Here is a 13,590-nt window from a genome sequence, read left to right as displayed (position 1 = left end):
GAATGTATGGTCTTGATATTGAAGGAACCGAAACCAGCAAGGTCAAGATATTGGGAGGTTCAGGATAAACTTAAAAGATCTTTGCCAACTGTGCATCATCAACATCATTGTCACCTTCTCACTACTGGATCTGTACTCTAAAAGCCAATTTGAAAACAGGAATATATAAGATACATCACACACAAGCCTACAATATGGGGCAGGGTGTGCAACTGCCCCCCCCCCCCCCCGCTCCAATCCTGGAGCAAATCCTCAAATTGGGAAAATAAAACAATAGACATTTTCAAGCAAAATTTCATTTCAACTTATTTTTCATGCTTATATCCAATTAAGGTTCAAGCACACTGTCCTGGTCACACACCTCAGCTAGCCTTGCCGTTCTATTCCCATATTCAACAAAGCTATGGGAGTTGTCCTCTCCAAAATATACGAAAATGCATCCTTTTTAAGTTTAAACAATTTTTTAATTTTTTTGGTTGACCTGAAAACTTCCCTATATTACTAAAGCCGTGGTTCTTTTGTTTTTACCCTGCCCTCCCACCACCAGGTATGTTATAGTGCATTCATGAGTAAGACGAAGATCTAAAAGGACTTGCACTGTAGTAGCATTCTTCTCGCGTGTAGTGGCCTCATGAAAATAGTATTGGTATAGAAATATGTGCAACGAAATACTGACAAAAAGAAGAAAAAAATTAATTCAACAAACCTCATTTTTATTACATGATATGTATGAATATTTTGAGAAACAGATACATTATAATACTTTAAAAGGCACGGCGGAAGCAAGTAGTCATTGAGGTGTGTGTGTGTGTGTGTGTTTTTGTTGGGGGGGGGGGGGGCTGACTGAGATCTAAAGCGCAAAACAGTTTCTAAGTGCTTCGGGGGTATGCACTCCCGTAAATATTTTGAAAACAAGATGTCCTGAAATCCAATTTCCTGCATTCTACAAGTAAAATTCATCCCTGTCTTAAGATTTACTACCAGTAATATTTTTGATTCAGCACCACCCCTTCCCCTGTACCGTTGTGCCTGTTACACACTTCAGAGCAAACATTCACATTAAAACAAACATAAACAAAAAATCACACGACAAGGAAGGAAATGTTTTATTTAACGACGCACTCAACACATTTTTATTTACAGTTATATGGCGTCGAACCTACGGTTAAGAACCACACAGATATTGAGGGAGAAAACCTGCTGTCGTCACTTCATGAGCTACTCTTCGATTAGCAGCAAAGGATATTTTATATGCACCATTCCATAGACAGGATAGCACATACCACAACCTTTGATGTACCAGTCATGGTGCACTGGCTGGAGCGAGAAAGGGCCCACTGACGGGGATCGAACCCAAAACGATCGCGCATCAAGCGAGCACTTTACCACTGGACTACGTCCCGCCCCCCAATTAAAGGACAAAAAGTTAGTTTGTTTTAACAACACCACTAGAGCACATTGATTTATTAATCATCGGCTATTGGATGTCAACACACGACAAGGTCGAATAATATTACATAAAAGTTATCAAAATAATGGCTCTGTATCGAACACCAGTTTGAGTATTCAAAACAGGACGCATATACCCCAGGAATATATGTTAAATCGTAATATGTTTGTCTTTGCTAATTCTCACGCCATATGATTACCAGCAATACATCACTTTGTATATAGTCAGAGGTCAGAGCCATTAAAAATTAAAGAAGTGCACGGAATGATGCACATTTGAATCGTATATTTTCGGGAACATGAAAATCAATAACACTAACGTCAATTCCCTTGCTATTGGATGCTACGGATCATATGGTAACCCCACCTTTCAGTGCAGTTCAGTGACATCTCAGTTCTAACGTTTGATTTAGTGACTGGAGTTCAAATAAATTCTCAACTAAAAGTGTTATATATTAGTTATGAAAATCCCTGGAATAAAAACTATAAAAATGTGTTGGTATTATCATGACCTGTTATGGTATTCAAACAACCGGTAGAAAAAATTACAATACATGACCTGTTATAGATATAAATATGAGATGTATTTACAAGTTTACTGCAAAACGTGTAATTTGAAACTGACTATAACACCCAGTTTTATATATTGAACAGCCTGAGACCAACCCTCTGCTTAGCTTAGTACTTGCGATTTGACCTGTCAGCTTTAATCAATGTTAATCTGGGTGTTATAGTCTGTTCCAAATTACATATGTTTTGCAGTAAAATTGTAAATACATCTCATATTTCTGTCTATAATAGGTCATTTATTGTCATTTTTTGTACCAGTTGTTTGAATACCATAACAGGTCATGATAATACTGTCACATATTTATGGTTTTTACTCCAGGGATTTTCATAACTAATATATAAGGTTGGAAAATCACCTGGGTATAATTTTGATTAGTACTTTTAATATACCGGCCTCGGTGGCGTCGTGGCAGGCCATCGGTCTACAGGCTGGTAGGTACTGGGTTCGGATCCCAGTCGAGGCATGGGATTTTTAATCCAGATACCGACTCCAAACCCTGAGTGAGTGCTCCGCAAGGCTCAATGGGTAGATGTAAACCACTTGCACCGACCAGTGATCCATAACTGGTTCAACAAAGGCCATGGTTTGTGCTATCCTGCCTGTGGGAAGCGCAAATAAAAGATCCCTTGCTGCCTGTCGAAAAAAGAGTAGCCTATGTGGCGACAGCGGGTTTCCTCTTTAAAACAGTGTCAAAATGACCATATGTTTGACGTCCAATAGCCGATGATAAGATAAAAAATCAATGTGCTCTAGTGGCGTCGTTAAATAAAACAAACTTTACTTTTTTTACTTTTAATATTGCTAGCTGAGCTTTATCTTGTTAAAATGTTCCGTTATGTTATAAACTGGAAGAATATGAAATAAGCCACTACAAGATAAACAAATGTTGATTGACGATTTTGGTGACAAAATATGTTTGGCATATCCAATGTACAAACCCAACTCACAGAAGAAGGAAATGTTTTATTTAACGACACTTAACACATTTTATTTACGGTTATAATTATGGCGTCGGACATATGGTTATGGACCACACAGCTATTGAGAGAGGAAAACCGCTGTCTCCACTTCATGGGCTACTCTTTTCGATTAACAGCAAGGGATCTTTTATATGCACCATCCCACAGACAGGATAGTACATACCACGGCCTTTGTTAAACCAGTTGTGGAGCACTGGTTGGAACGAAAAATAGCCCAATACGCCCACCAACTCACAGATGTTCTTCTTTATTGGTATTGAAAAATATCGGATAATATCTGAAACCAATTGTAATATACTGAAAGCTGTTTATACATGTCCTTTGGTTTGCATGGGGCTGAAGCAGGTTCCATTGCATGTTTGGATCGTGCAAACTAAAAAATTACTACACAGATGTCATCTGTAATTGAAACCCATGTTAAATTGCTCAACTTCAAATGAAGGTTGCCAATAGAACGGGTTCTGGTTGGTACGAACAACATACACCATTGCGAACATATATTATATAAGTATTTATTTTCACTCCAAAATTTAGAAAATTTACGTCTCAGTTTTTTGTTATATGACCACATCTGGCTGTAGTACCGGTCCGAACAGGTGGTTCATTAACCGATTCACCCCGGCTGTCTCTTGCGCTATACACCCATGTCCCAAAAGGTCAATGCACAATATTACAAAATAATATGGACAAAATAGAGCCAGAAGGCTTACCATTAAACATACATATTGTTTTAATTCTTCACCATTTCCTGGAAGTGAATATGTGAACCATAGTATGTGTCACAATTCGGAATTATAGTGGACCGTGACCAATGAACTCTCACTCGGAAGTGAACTCTGTAGTGAGACTACCGGAGGCTGTGCGAATGACAGTTCTCAATCATTACACGACTAACACAACCCACCGTATTTAGTTCATGCTAAACAATCTTAGCCGAGTTTATTCCATCTGTAGATATCCTCTTTCCTGAATCCTTTCTTCAATACACTGTTCCTCCACGTGTTACTTTGACCTGGCAGTCGCGCGCTTTGTACGTGACGCCTTCCAGTTTAATATGGCAGACGACATCGAACTCAATATCCTGGGGTTCGTTACAACCAGCAGATTTCCGCTGTGTGTCCGCGCTCTTTGACGTATGGCACGGTCTCTTCGTAGCCGCCGCCTTCTTACCCTTTCCATTACACACTGGTGGTTGTGGTGGTGGTGGTGGTGGTTCACACGACGATGGCCATGGGGGACACACTGGACGCCGTGGTTGACACAATAAGGATGGTGCTGGTTCACATGGTGGACGCCTTGACTCACATGGTGGTCGCCTTGACTCACATGGTGGTCGCTTTGACTCGCATGGTGGAGTTTTTGGCTCACATGGTGGACACTTTTGTTCAGATGAACGTCTTGACTCACATGGTGGCCGCCCTGACTCACATGGTGGTCGTCTTGGCTCACATGGTGGAGGCTTTGGCTCACATGGTGGTCGCCTTGACTCACATGGTGGACGCCTTAACTCGCATGATGGAGGTTTTGTTTCACATGGTGCTCGCCTTGACTCGCATGGTGGATGTCTTAGTTCACATGATGGTCGCTTTGAATCGCATGGTGGACGCCTTGACTCACATGGTAAACATCTTCGCTCCATTGGAGAGCGTCGTGGCTCACACGATGAGCGTCTTAGTGCATATTGTGGAATTACTGGCTGACACGGTGGAGGTTTTGGCATACACAACGCACGTTTCTGTTGACACGATGCACCTTTAGGCTTGCACGGTGCACGTTTAGGCTCACACAATGGGCGTGGTGACTCAAACAACATACGCTTTAGCATACAATACAGGCGTTTTGGGTTAAGCAGCGATGGTTTTGACTCACACGATGGACGTTTCACTGGACACAATGGACGTTTTGGCCTGCACAATGGTCGTTTCGGCTGACATACAGAACTCCTACAGCCATCAAAACATCTTGACCAGTCCCAGATTCTGAGTAACATGCACCGTAGGAGGTGGGCGCAGCCAAAGTTAAATATGACCAGCATGAACATCATGTAGATTGCAATCATTCGCTGCCAGACTTTCGATAATCCACTCAAGAAGCGGAATTGCCCATTCATCATGAAGCAAAATAGATGGTTGCCCTAGAACACAAAAAAAAGAAGAGCATATACACCATGTAACATGTATAGTTGTTTTTATATATCTAAAAGTTCATGATTAAACTTGGAAGTACTTTAAGTCGCTATGGTTATCCCCCGCAACGTAATTTGCGGGTGATATTATTAAAAGGACACCATCTGTGCACGTGTCCGATAGTGTTTTCTAATCATCACTCCAAAATCGTCTACGATAAATTAACGAAACGCTATACACATTAATGTAGTTGTCTAATAGTACCTTTCGCTATAGCTGACTTTTCAGTTTTGATATTTTGTTTTCCTACCATGGAAACAAACAGCCAGACTGACCAAATTCACTATTTCCATAGCACAAGATATTTTCACTCGACGAAGGAAATGTTTTATTTAACGACACACTCAACACATTTTATTTACGGTTATATGGCGTCAGACATATGGTTAAAGACCACACAAATATTGAAAGAGAAAACCCGCTTAGGGGCGTTCGTCGCTCACTGGTAAAGCGCTTGCCTGATGCGCGGTCAGTCTGGGATCGATCCCTGTCGGTGGGCCCCATTTCTCGTTCCAGCTAGTGCATCACGATTGGCATATCAAAGTTCGTGGTATGTGTTGTACTGTCTGTGGGGTGGTGCATATAAACGATCCCATGCTACCAATTGCTCGGGGGTAAACAAGCACATATTTTGGCAGTTAGCTACTGGTGAATAAGACCACTGTAGTGTTTTCAACGACGTCCGTTTAAGGATTATAATTATAACTGTGCTCTCGACTTGCCCTGATTCCCAGTCTGGAGCTCGTCGCGGTAAGACATGTTTGTGCATACTGCACGTGCTTTAGCGGCTCGACTTGGGGATCCTTCACTTTGTTGTTTTTATCAGCGAAGTGAAGTTTTCTACTCGGATGTATGCGGCCATTGGAACTGATTGAATGCTGGAACGCTTCTCGTTTCGACAGTCTGCACCACCAGGTTGGATTCTTTTTTAACGAGATTCCTTGCCTCCACGTCATTTCTCCGTCTGACTATGTTGATTTTCTTTTTTCGTGACTCGTATGACGGCCATTCTGAAGAACGCCACGGTTGTTCGCGTTTAGTCTCTACTTGTCCGAGCCTGTCCTAGCAGCACTGGAAGATTGACCGCCCCACTCTAAGAAGAAATAGGAAGCGGGGTCGGCCCCTACTACTCTTTTCTAGACTTTACTTTGTTTTATTGTGATACCATCTCGTATCCTCCGGAGACGGGCCCGTCCGCACCACTATACCAACCTATAACGACTGGACTATACCCTAGTCTGATTCTTTTTTGTTCAGACGGATCCGGCTTCTCAAGATCTGTATTTTAGCACAGCACTACACCTTCAACGTCTATTGACTGTCAATCTAGGGGTTTTCTTGACGGGATGCAACCCATCTCGTCCCTACAAGTTGTGCACCATAACGGCCTTAATGAGGCCACTCACGTGGACATATAGATCGGGCTTTAAACTTTAAGACCTTCGTTCAAAAGTTAATGGCGAAATTACTTTCTGTTTTTTTAATATTATTAAATAGTCCGATCCTCTCTTCTTTCTCTTATTTATTTTTGGACTGTCCTTCTAAAATGCTCCAAATTATATAAATATTCGACCGAGCAGTCAATTCTTTTTATTTTTGGCTCGTAACTTTAATTTTTTTAAATTCTATTAACTTTTTTACTAATTGCTATTTTCAAAATTCGGCCAATTTTCAACTCTCTCTCCCCCCCCCCCCCCCCCCCCCCACACACACACACATCTTATCTAATTTCTTTTTGACCACCCGATCTAATCTAGCGACCAAATTTAATGAGTAGAATTTTCTTTATTAATTATATTGGAGATGCGCATCAAAATTTGAAAGGCCCACTATTTAATTTTACGATGTAAATTTCAAAATTGTCCACTTAATTTTTTTCTGTTCCGGAACAAGCCCCTGGCTATCCAGAGATACGGTAGGAAGAGCGACCTTAAGCACTCGACCAAACAAGCACTCCAACCCGGGGATCAACGGCGGGATGGTAGCGAATGATTTAATAACCGCTAGATATGACAATGCTTGAATCGTGACATCTGTGACCCCCTTGGTGGAATATCCACCCTACGCACTCGAAAAGACCACGTATTCCAACCCCGGGGGAGAACGGTGAAACGACAAAAGTAAAAGCATATACTCGACCAAATTAGCTGGCATAAATTTAGCAATATAAATTAACAATTACTCAAAACCACCCGCCTGTACATCCCTTAGATGGAAGAGCGACCTTAAGCACTCGACCAGGCACTCCAACCTGGGGATTAACGGCGGGACAGTAGCGAGTGATTAATAACCACTAGATATGCCAATGCCATCCAGACCTAACCACGATAACCATATTATTCTACTGTAAATATGTTCATGTTCTGAAGCTCGTGATTGACAACTGGCATACACCACCCGCTAACGACACATTATTATTAATTTTCTTTAATTATTATTATTATTATTATTATTATTATATATCTTTTTTTCTGTCTTTCTCACTAAGACAGGATCGAAGTCGCAGTAACCCAATTGGCTAATTAACCAGCCAATCAACATCGTTAGACAATCAACCAAGATAGGACACCACTAATTATCGCCTATTTTGTGCAGCACTCTCATTGGTCCAATCCAGCCAATCACGGATCAAGAACCCCACTACACCTAACTGTAAATAAACTGCACGAATTTGTCTTTGCACCCGCACCATGTTTTTTTTTGTTTTTTTGTTTTTTTATTACTGATACATTCCATCCTAGCTAACTAAGGTAAGTCAACTAGGGTTCCAGAAGCAAAGACATGCAGGAAAACCGATACCCAACTATCCAGATAGCCTGAAGACAAACCAAGTAAGCCTACTAAAATCCTATATTTAGGGGGCGGGAATCAAAATTCTTCAAACTAAATACCTAGATTGGTGCATATATGTATACAATTGCTACTTGCCACCGTTAGTTTCGTTTATTGCATTGGTAATAAAGTTAAGTATGCCAAGCACTAGACTTTTTAAACCAATACATACACTATAAGGGTTTACCCTTCAAATTAGATAGCTAGGCTAGTTTACCCCCCCCCCCCCCCCCCCACACACACACCCCTCCGTCATTGTATTCAATGCTATACAAGGACGGAGGGGGATGGGTGGTCATGAATGACCGTTGAACTCACTAGAATAGGGACTTAAGACAATTAGGTACAACCTTAACACAAAACAAGGATTCACACACAGACTACACGCTCACTGCATCAGTACACAGGGTGCATTGACTAATGATAACAATGCACCCGCCCCCATTTAATGGCCCAGCACGTACTCTAATAAGGAACCGGACAAAAGAATACCGTTCCGAGTACACAATTGCAATGCACCCGGGGGAAGCTGAACAAAAGAATATCGGCCTCCCCCACCCAAACCCCCAATACTTGCTGCTGGTAATAACTTGGTACTTGGTGATGCCTCGACCAGAAGCGGTCAGGCGCTTTATAAGGGCCCTATGGGCAACCTAGGGAGACACCACAGCATCGTAAAGGTCTAAAATTAACGAGCTACTCTCGATTCACTAATATCAAAACCTATATTAGATCGGCCATTTACCTTTCGACCGACCGTCCAAAATTGCGCCAAATTCCCTCAATCAAAATTGCGCACCTTTTTCTCTTTGGCATTTAACTGCTCCATTCAAATTCCATAGCACCACCACCACCCCCACCCGCCTGCTACCGATTTGATCGGGCTGCTGGTGCTCCCTTGCACCTGCCAGTGCAGGCGGTCCCTCCTCTCCCCCCCCCCCCCACCTTTCCTGTCATGGACGGAGGAGCCGGCCAAGGCCGGCTCTTGTGCCCACGACAGGCGTGCGCTACAACAGCTTGTTCTGAATGTGTACGTAAAACCCTATGACATGACATGACATGACACAAGAGACAGGCCCCGGGACGGACATGCTCGAAACTCTAGTGGTATATGAACATGTAAAAATTCGCCGTCGCCGCGCCCCCCCCCCCCCCCCCCCCCCCCCCCCCCCGATCTAGCCCGAGTACTCTGACTGTAAGAAAGCTAGACGGACATTTGGACATAAATACGCTCTCATTAGTCAGCGACCAAGCTATGTATTTTTTTGGCAATTGCCGACAACAAAAACGTTGTCAAAGATTTCCGCTCTAATACCACAACAATCCTATGTTTGACGTCAAATACATTTGCATCGACCATTTTCGAGTTACTTGATTAAGAAAAATTCAGATATTAATCACTAATACACACACTACAGAAAGAAACCCGACAGCACCAACATTCAGCTAAGCTTCGGCAAACTCCGGACAGCAGAATTCTAAGTTCGCCGACCTATATCGTTGACACACCAAATACGGTTCTGTCCAATGCGTATCATTCCGGATTGATCTGTGTTGACCCGAATTGCCTTTACCGTTGACACACCGGCGACCAATACGGGTCAACCCGGTTTGGACCCAGACACACCAAATACGGTTCCTAGAGCTAGCGTTGTGCGGAATTCCAACAAATGACGTCATACACTGCTAAGGATTGTGGGACATTTGAAAGTTCCTTTTCGCATCAAACACAAAAATGGAGGAAACATCCCGACCATGGACGTATGAAAAAGTACTATGCTTGATCAAAATATGGTCCGACGACAGTATTCAAGACCAGTTGGATGGTTTAGTTAGAAATAAGAAGATATATGTAAGGATATCTAGTGAGATGGAAACCAATGGCTACAGCAGAAGCTTTGAACAGTGCCGCAATAAAATAAAATCTTTGAACTGATGCGTATTTGCCAATGTACCGTTGACACACCGAAATCCCAAACCGAACTGACCCGTAAGCGTGTTGCTCAATCCACATACATATGTGAATTGAAACCAAACCGGGTTGACCCGGTTTGGAACCCGTATTTGGTGTGTCACGACCCGTATCCTATCCGAATCAATCCGAGTTGACCCGGTTTAGAGTTTGGTGTGTCAACGGTATTAGAGCGGAAATCTTTGACAACGTTTTGGTTGTCGGCAGTTTCCAAAAAAATACATAGCTTGGTCTCTGACTGTAATGAGAGCGTGTTTATGTCCAAATGTCCGTCTAGCTCTCTTACAGTCAGAGTACTCGGGCTACCCCGATCCAGCGGAAGAAGACGGATTCACCACCGGCGGAGAAGTCGACGGATGCAACCAGCGGGCAGCGTGATACAGCGATGTATCAATCGCCGCCGCGACGTCCCACTTCGACTCCAAAGCCGACTCCGGTGAAGCGGTTAACTTTACCAACCGCTCCCGTCGAGTCGGCTAAGGGACCTGTTGTTGTTGCGGCGGATAAACGGAAGGCAACAACACCTGCCACCCAGCCCGACACGGACAAGCCGCCGAGCCGTCAAGTTACCCCCCCCCCCCCCCAATCCCCCAGCCCAGCCGGAAGACCCTTGGAATCTTCAAGTTATGAAGATCAAGGCCAGCTTCCGGCATTGCGTGCAGGGGGCCCGGCAAGCTGATGAGGAAATTTCTGAACCAGGCCTGGACTCCCCTGCAGGAATGGTACCCAGTTCGAACTTCACCACCTCCGGACCAAGGATGGGCATTCGGGACTCGTAGTGATCCACCGGCGCCGAGACTGCTACAGACAAGCGATCCTGTTACGCGAGATGGATAGCCAGATCATCCACAGAATCCTCAAGGCTATCTTCGGCACCGGCTACCACCAGGTCATCCCAGGTATCATGGACAGGAAGCACGAAGTCCCGAACTTGACTGCCTCACCCTCATCAGCTCGCCGTAGGCGCCAACCTCTCTTAGGACAGGTAACCTCCTTTTTGGGCACGTTGGATTTTTTTGGACCGTCATTCAAAAGTTAATGTTTATTTTTTTGTAAACAGTCCAACACCATTTAATTTGATTGCCCGTCAAAATTGCTCAAATCACCTTAAAACATTTTCGGCTTTTAAACATTTTTGTTCCAGACATGAGTAGGTTATGTCAGCTACTTTTGGTTTAGGTCTCAGTACCTACTTCTAAATTTTTAATGCAAATTCCGCCCATCTCAAACTTACCCCACTCCCCACTCCTGGCCCGGACTTAGTCACTGGCGTAGTCAGAGATTAAGCCCGTGACAGGCGTGCGTGAAGCTTTTGTGGCATATACGCACGTAAAAACTTTACCCGACCCGTAATAGTCTTTTTTTTTTCTTCCTCCTGACCTCCAGTGGGCTTAATGAATACTGTTTAATAATTATTATTAATTTTAGACCAGCCCATCTAAATTTGCGCTGAAATTATGTTATATTAATAATTAATATAGGTTAGGAATGTTAATATTTCTTTTTAAGGGCGCAGTCAAAATTTATTAACCCCAATTTTCCCCTCTTTTATACTCTTGGTGTTAATATTCAAAATTTCAAAATTGACCGCATTTGATAGATTATCCCTATCCCGAGTCAGACCCCCGATCCTATCGGAGGCCGGACTCGGGATAGGCGTGTTTGAAACCCTAGTGGTATATGGACACATTAAACCAGTTAGTAAAGCTAAGTAAGTCCTTTGTTTATCGACCACAACTGGCCTCGGTGGTGTCGTGGTTAAGCCATCCGATTCCCACACAGAGTGAGTTTTAACGACTCATTGGCCGATTGCGCAGGTGTAAAACCACTATACTATCTTCTCTTTAACTAACCACTAACCACTAACTCACTGTCCTGGACAGACAGCCCAGATAACCGAGGTGTGTATCCTGGACAGCGTTCTTGAACCTTAATTGGACATAAACACGGAAATAAGTTGAAATGTTACTACCGACCGCGTATCAAGCGAGCGCTTTAGCACTGGGATACAACCCGCCCTCAGTTCCGTCTGTTATCGTGGTGGTACACGGGTGTCCGTAACATATAATATTTACATTTTAAACGAAAAAGTAATAGTTTCGGCCGTAAACCACCAATATGCACCTTTGAAAACCCCCACCCACCCAGTCGCCATGATTAAACACTGTCAATGCATGTGTCCAGGGTAGCAAATAAATGTAGAAACAAAAATCAAGCTAAAATACCTTTCTCCTATACCACTGTTACTTTAAACATCTGAAGTAAGATCTAAAGTAACATAATCGCTTGGGTTCTGAACAAACTTTACCGGTAGGCCTATATATGAAGCACCGCACTGTACACCAACATATTTGACTTATTGTTATTATCGTCGGATGAGATTCACAAAGCTCTGTTAAGCCGGGCACACACGACCGTTAAAAACCCCGTAGCGACGTGCGTTAAAAATTTGTCCGATTGTAGCTGCTCGTGTACGCCTCCTTGCGTCGCGTTAACGTTCAACCAGTAACATGTACCAAATGGCAGTATACGGTGTGTTTTTGTCCATCCTTTTTTGTTGTTGTGTTTTTTTGTTTGTTTTTTGTGTGTGTGTGGGTTTTTTTTTTGGTCAGACTGCGTTTGTTAATGCTCGTGTGCTCCGGTCTTAAGCCTTTCTTAACCAACATTGCATCATCTTTGTATGCCCTTTTGCACTGTACTGCGTGATCGCAACAGAGATTTTATTAAATTAGGTTAAATAGTACCGTTTCAAACATTCATAGGAAAACGAACCTGAACTCCCCAGCTTACAAGTGATGAAGTGCTTACCTGGACCGCAACTGTTAGCATCAAGAACACGGCCAACACAACGAATACAGAAACAATGAACAGCAGAACGCCGAGGCGGTTGATGAACTGCCTTGTTAACGTCTGTTTCAGCGTCGGCAGCACGAACAGAATGCAGGCGGCGGTGAACATAGCTGTGGCGATGACAGGAGGACTAGCGCCATCGCCCTCTGTTCGGAAACACGCCAAGGCATTCAACAACGACTGGAGGGTACTCCGTTCCTTCATCACAGCAGTAAGATAAAAGACTACATCTCTGTCATTGGTGAAAAGCACTTTTGAATATAGGTTTATTTCTCTCTCGAGCTATACAGTATTTAACAACTGCGACAAAAGCATGACGTAACGTTGCTAGGTAACGTTGCTAGGAGGTCCGAACATAAGGCATTCGGCTAGATATTTTTATAATATGCATATTTGGAAAACATATTAATAATTTGATGTGTTCCCCACATTCTTCAATATAAATGAATATTTAAATGTAGTTCAAAATGCGTGAAAGATTTTACGTGGTTAAAACCTTTCGAACAGGAGTGACGTTACATGCTTGTTACGTCACTCGTCTGTTGGCCCTTGTAGACGTTTACGATTAAAGGGACAGACCCTAGTTTTAAAACTACAACATATTTTTCACTATTAGATCCGTTTATGATCACTGAAATCAAACATTAATTATATTTTATTGTTTAGATTATTCATTTCCGTAGAACCGTAGTGTTTCTTGTCATCCTGTTGTTTTTAATACCACAAAATGCATTCTTCATATTTAAAAAA

The 13,590-nt window shown here is 42.8% G+C and overlaps 1 protein-coding gene across 1 annotated transcript; it reads right to left on the bottom strand.

Annotated features, from left to right (window-relative positions):
- Window positions 1-3,646: 3,646 nt before the first annotated feature.
- LOC121381354 (salivary glue protein Sgs-4-like) lies at window positions 3,647-13,300 on the bottom strand. Its single transcript, XM_041510635.1, has 2 exons — window positions 12,799-13,300; window positions 3,647-5,134 (listed from the first exon to the last, which is right to left on the bottom strand). The coding sequence occupies exons 1-2, from the start codon at window positions 13,042-13,044 to the stop codon at window positions 3,980-3,982; spliced, it is 1,401 nt and encodes a 466-aa protein (XP_041366569.1). The 5' UTR covers window positions 13,045-13,300; the 3' UTR covers window positions 3,647-3,979.
- Window positions 13,301-13,590: the final 290 nt, after the last annotated feature.

This window comes from Gigantopelta aegis, chromosome 9 (genome assembly GCF_016097555.1).
Source record: "Gigantopelta aegis isolate Gae_Host chromosome 9, Gae_host_genome, whole genome shotgun sequence".
Classification (NCBI taxonomy): Eukaryota; Metazoa; Mollusca; class Gastropoda; order Neomphalida; family Peltospiridae; genus Gigantopelta; species Gigantopelta aegis.
Note: the sequence above shows the minus strand (reverse complement) of the source record. Positions and strands in the feature narration are given on the sequence as shown.

Bases quoted from the DNA above. Each gene is read 5' to 3' on its own strand.
- LOC121381354 (XM_041510635.1), bottom strand. From the start codon at position 13,044: ATGAAGGAACGGAGTACCCTCCAGTCGTTGTTGAATGCCTTGGCGTGT. The intron at 5,135-12,798 runs GTAAGCACTTCA...TTTGTGTTCTAG, and splicing joins TGCTAACAGTTGCGGTCCAG to GGCAACCATCTATTTTGCTT.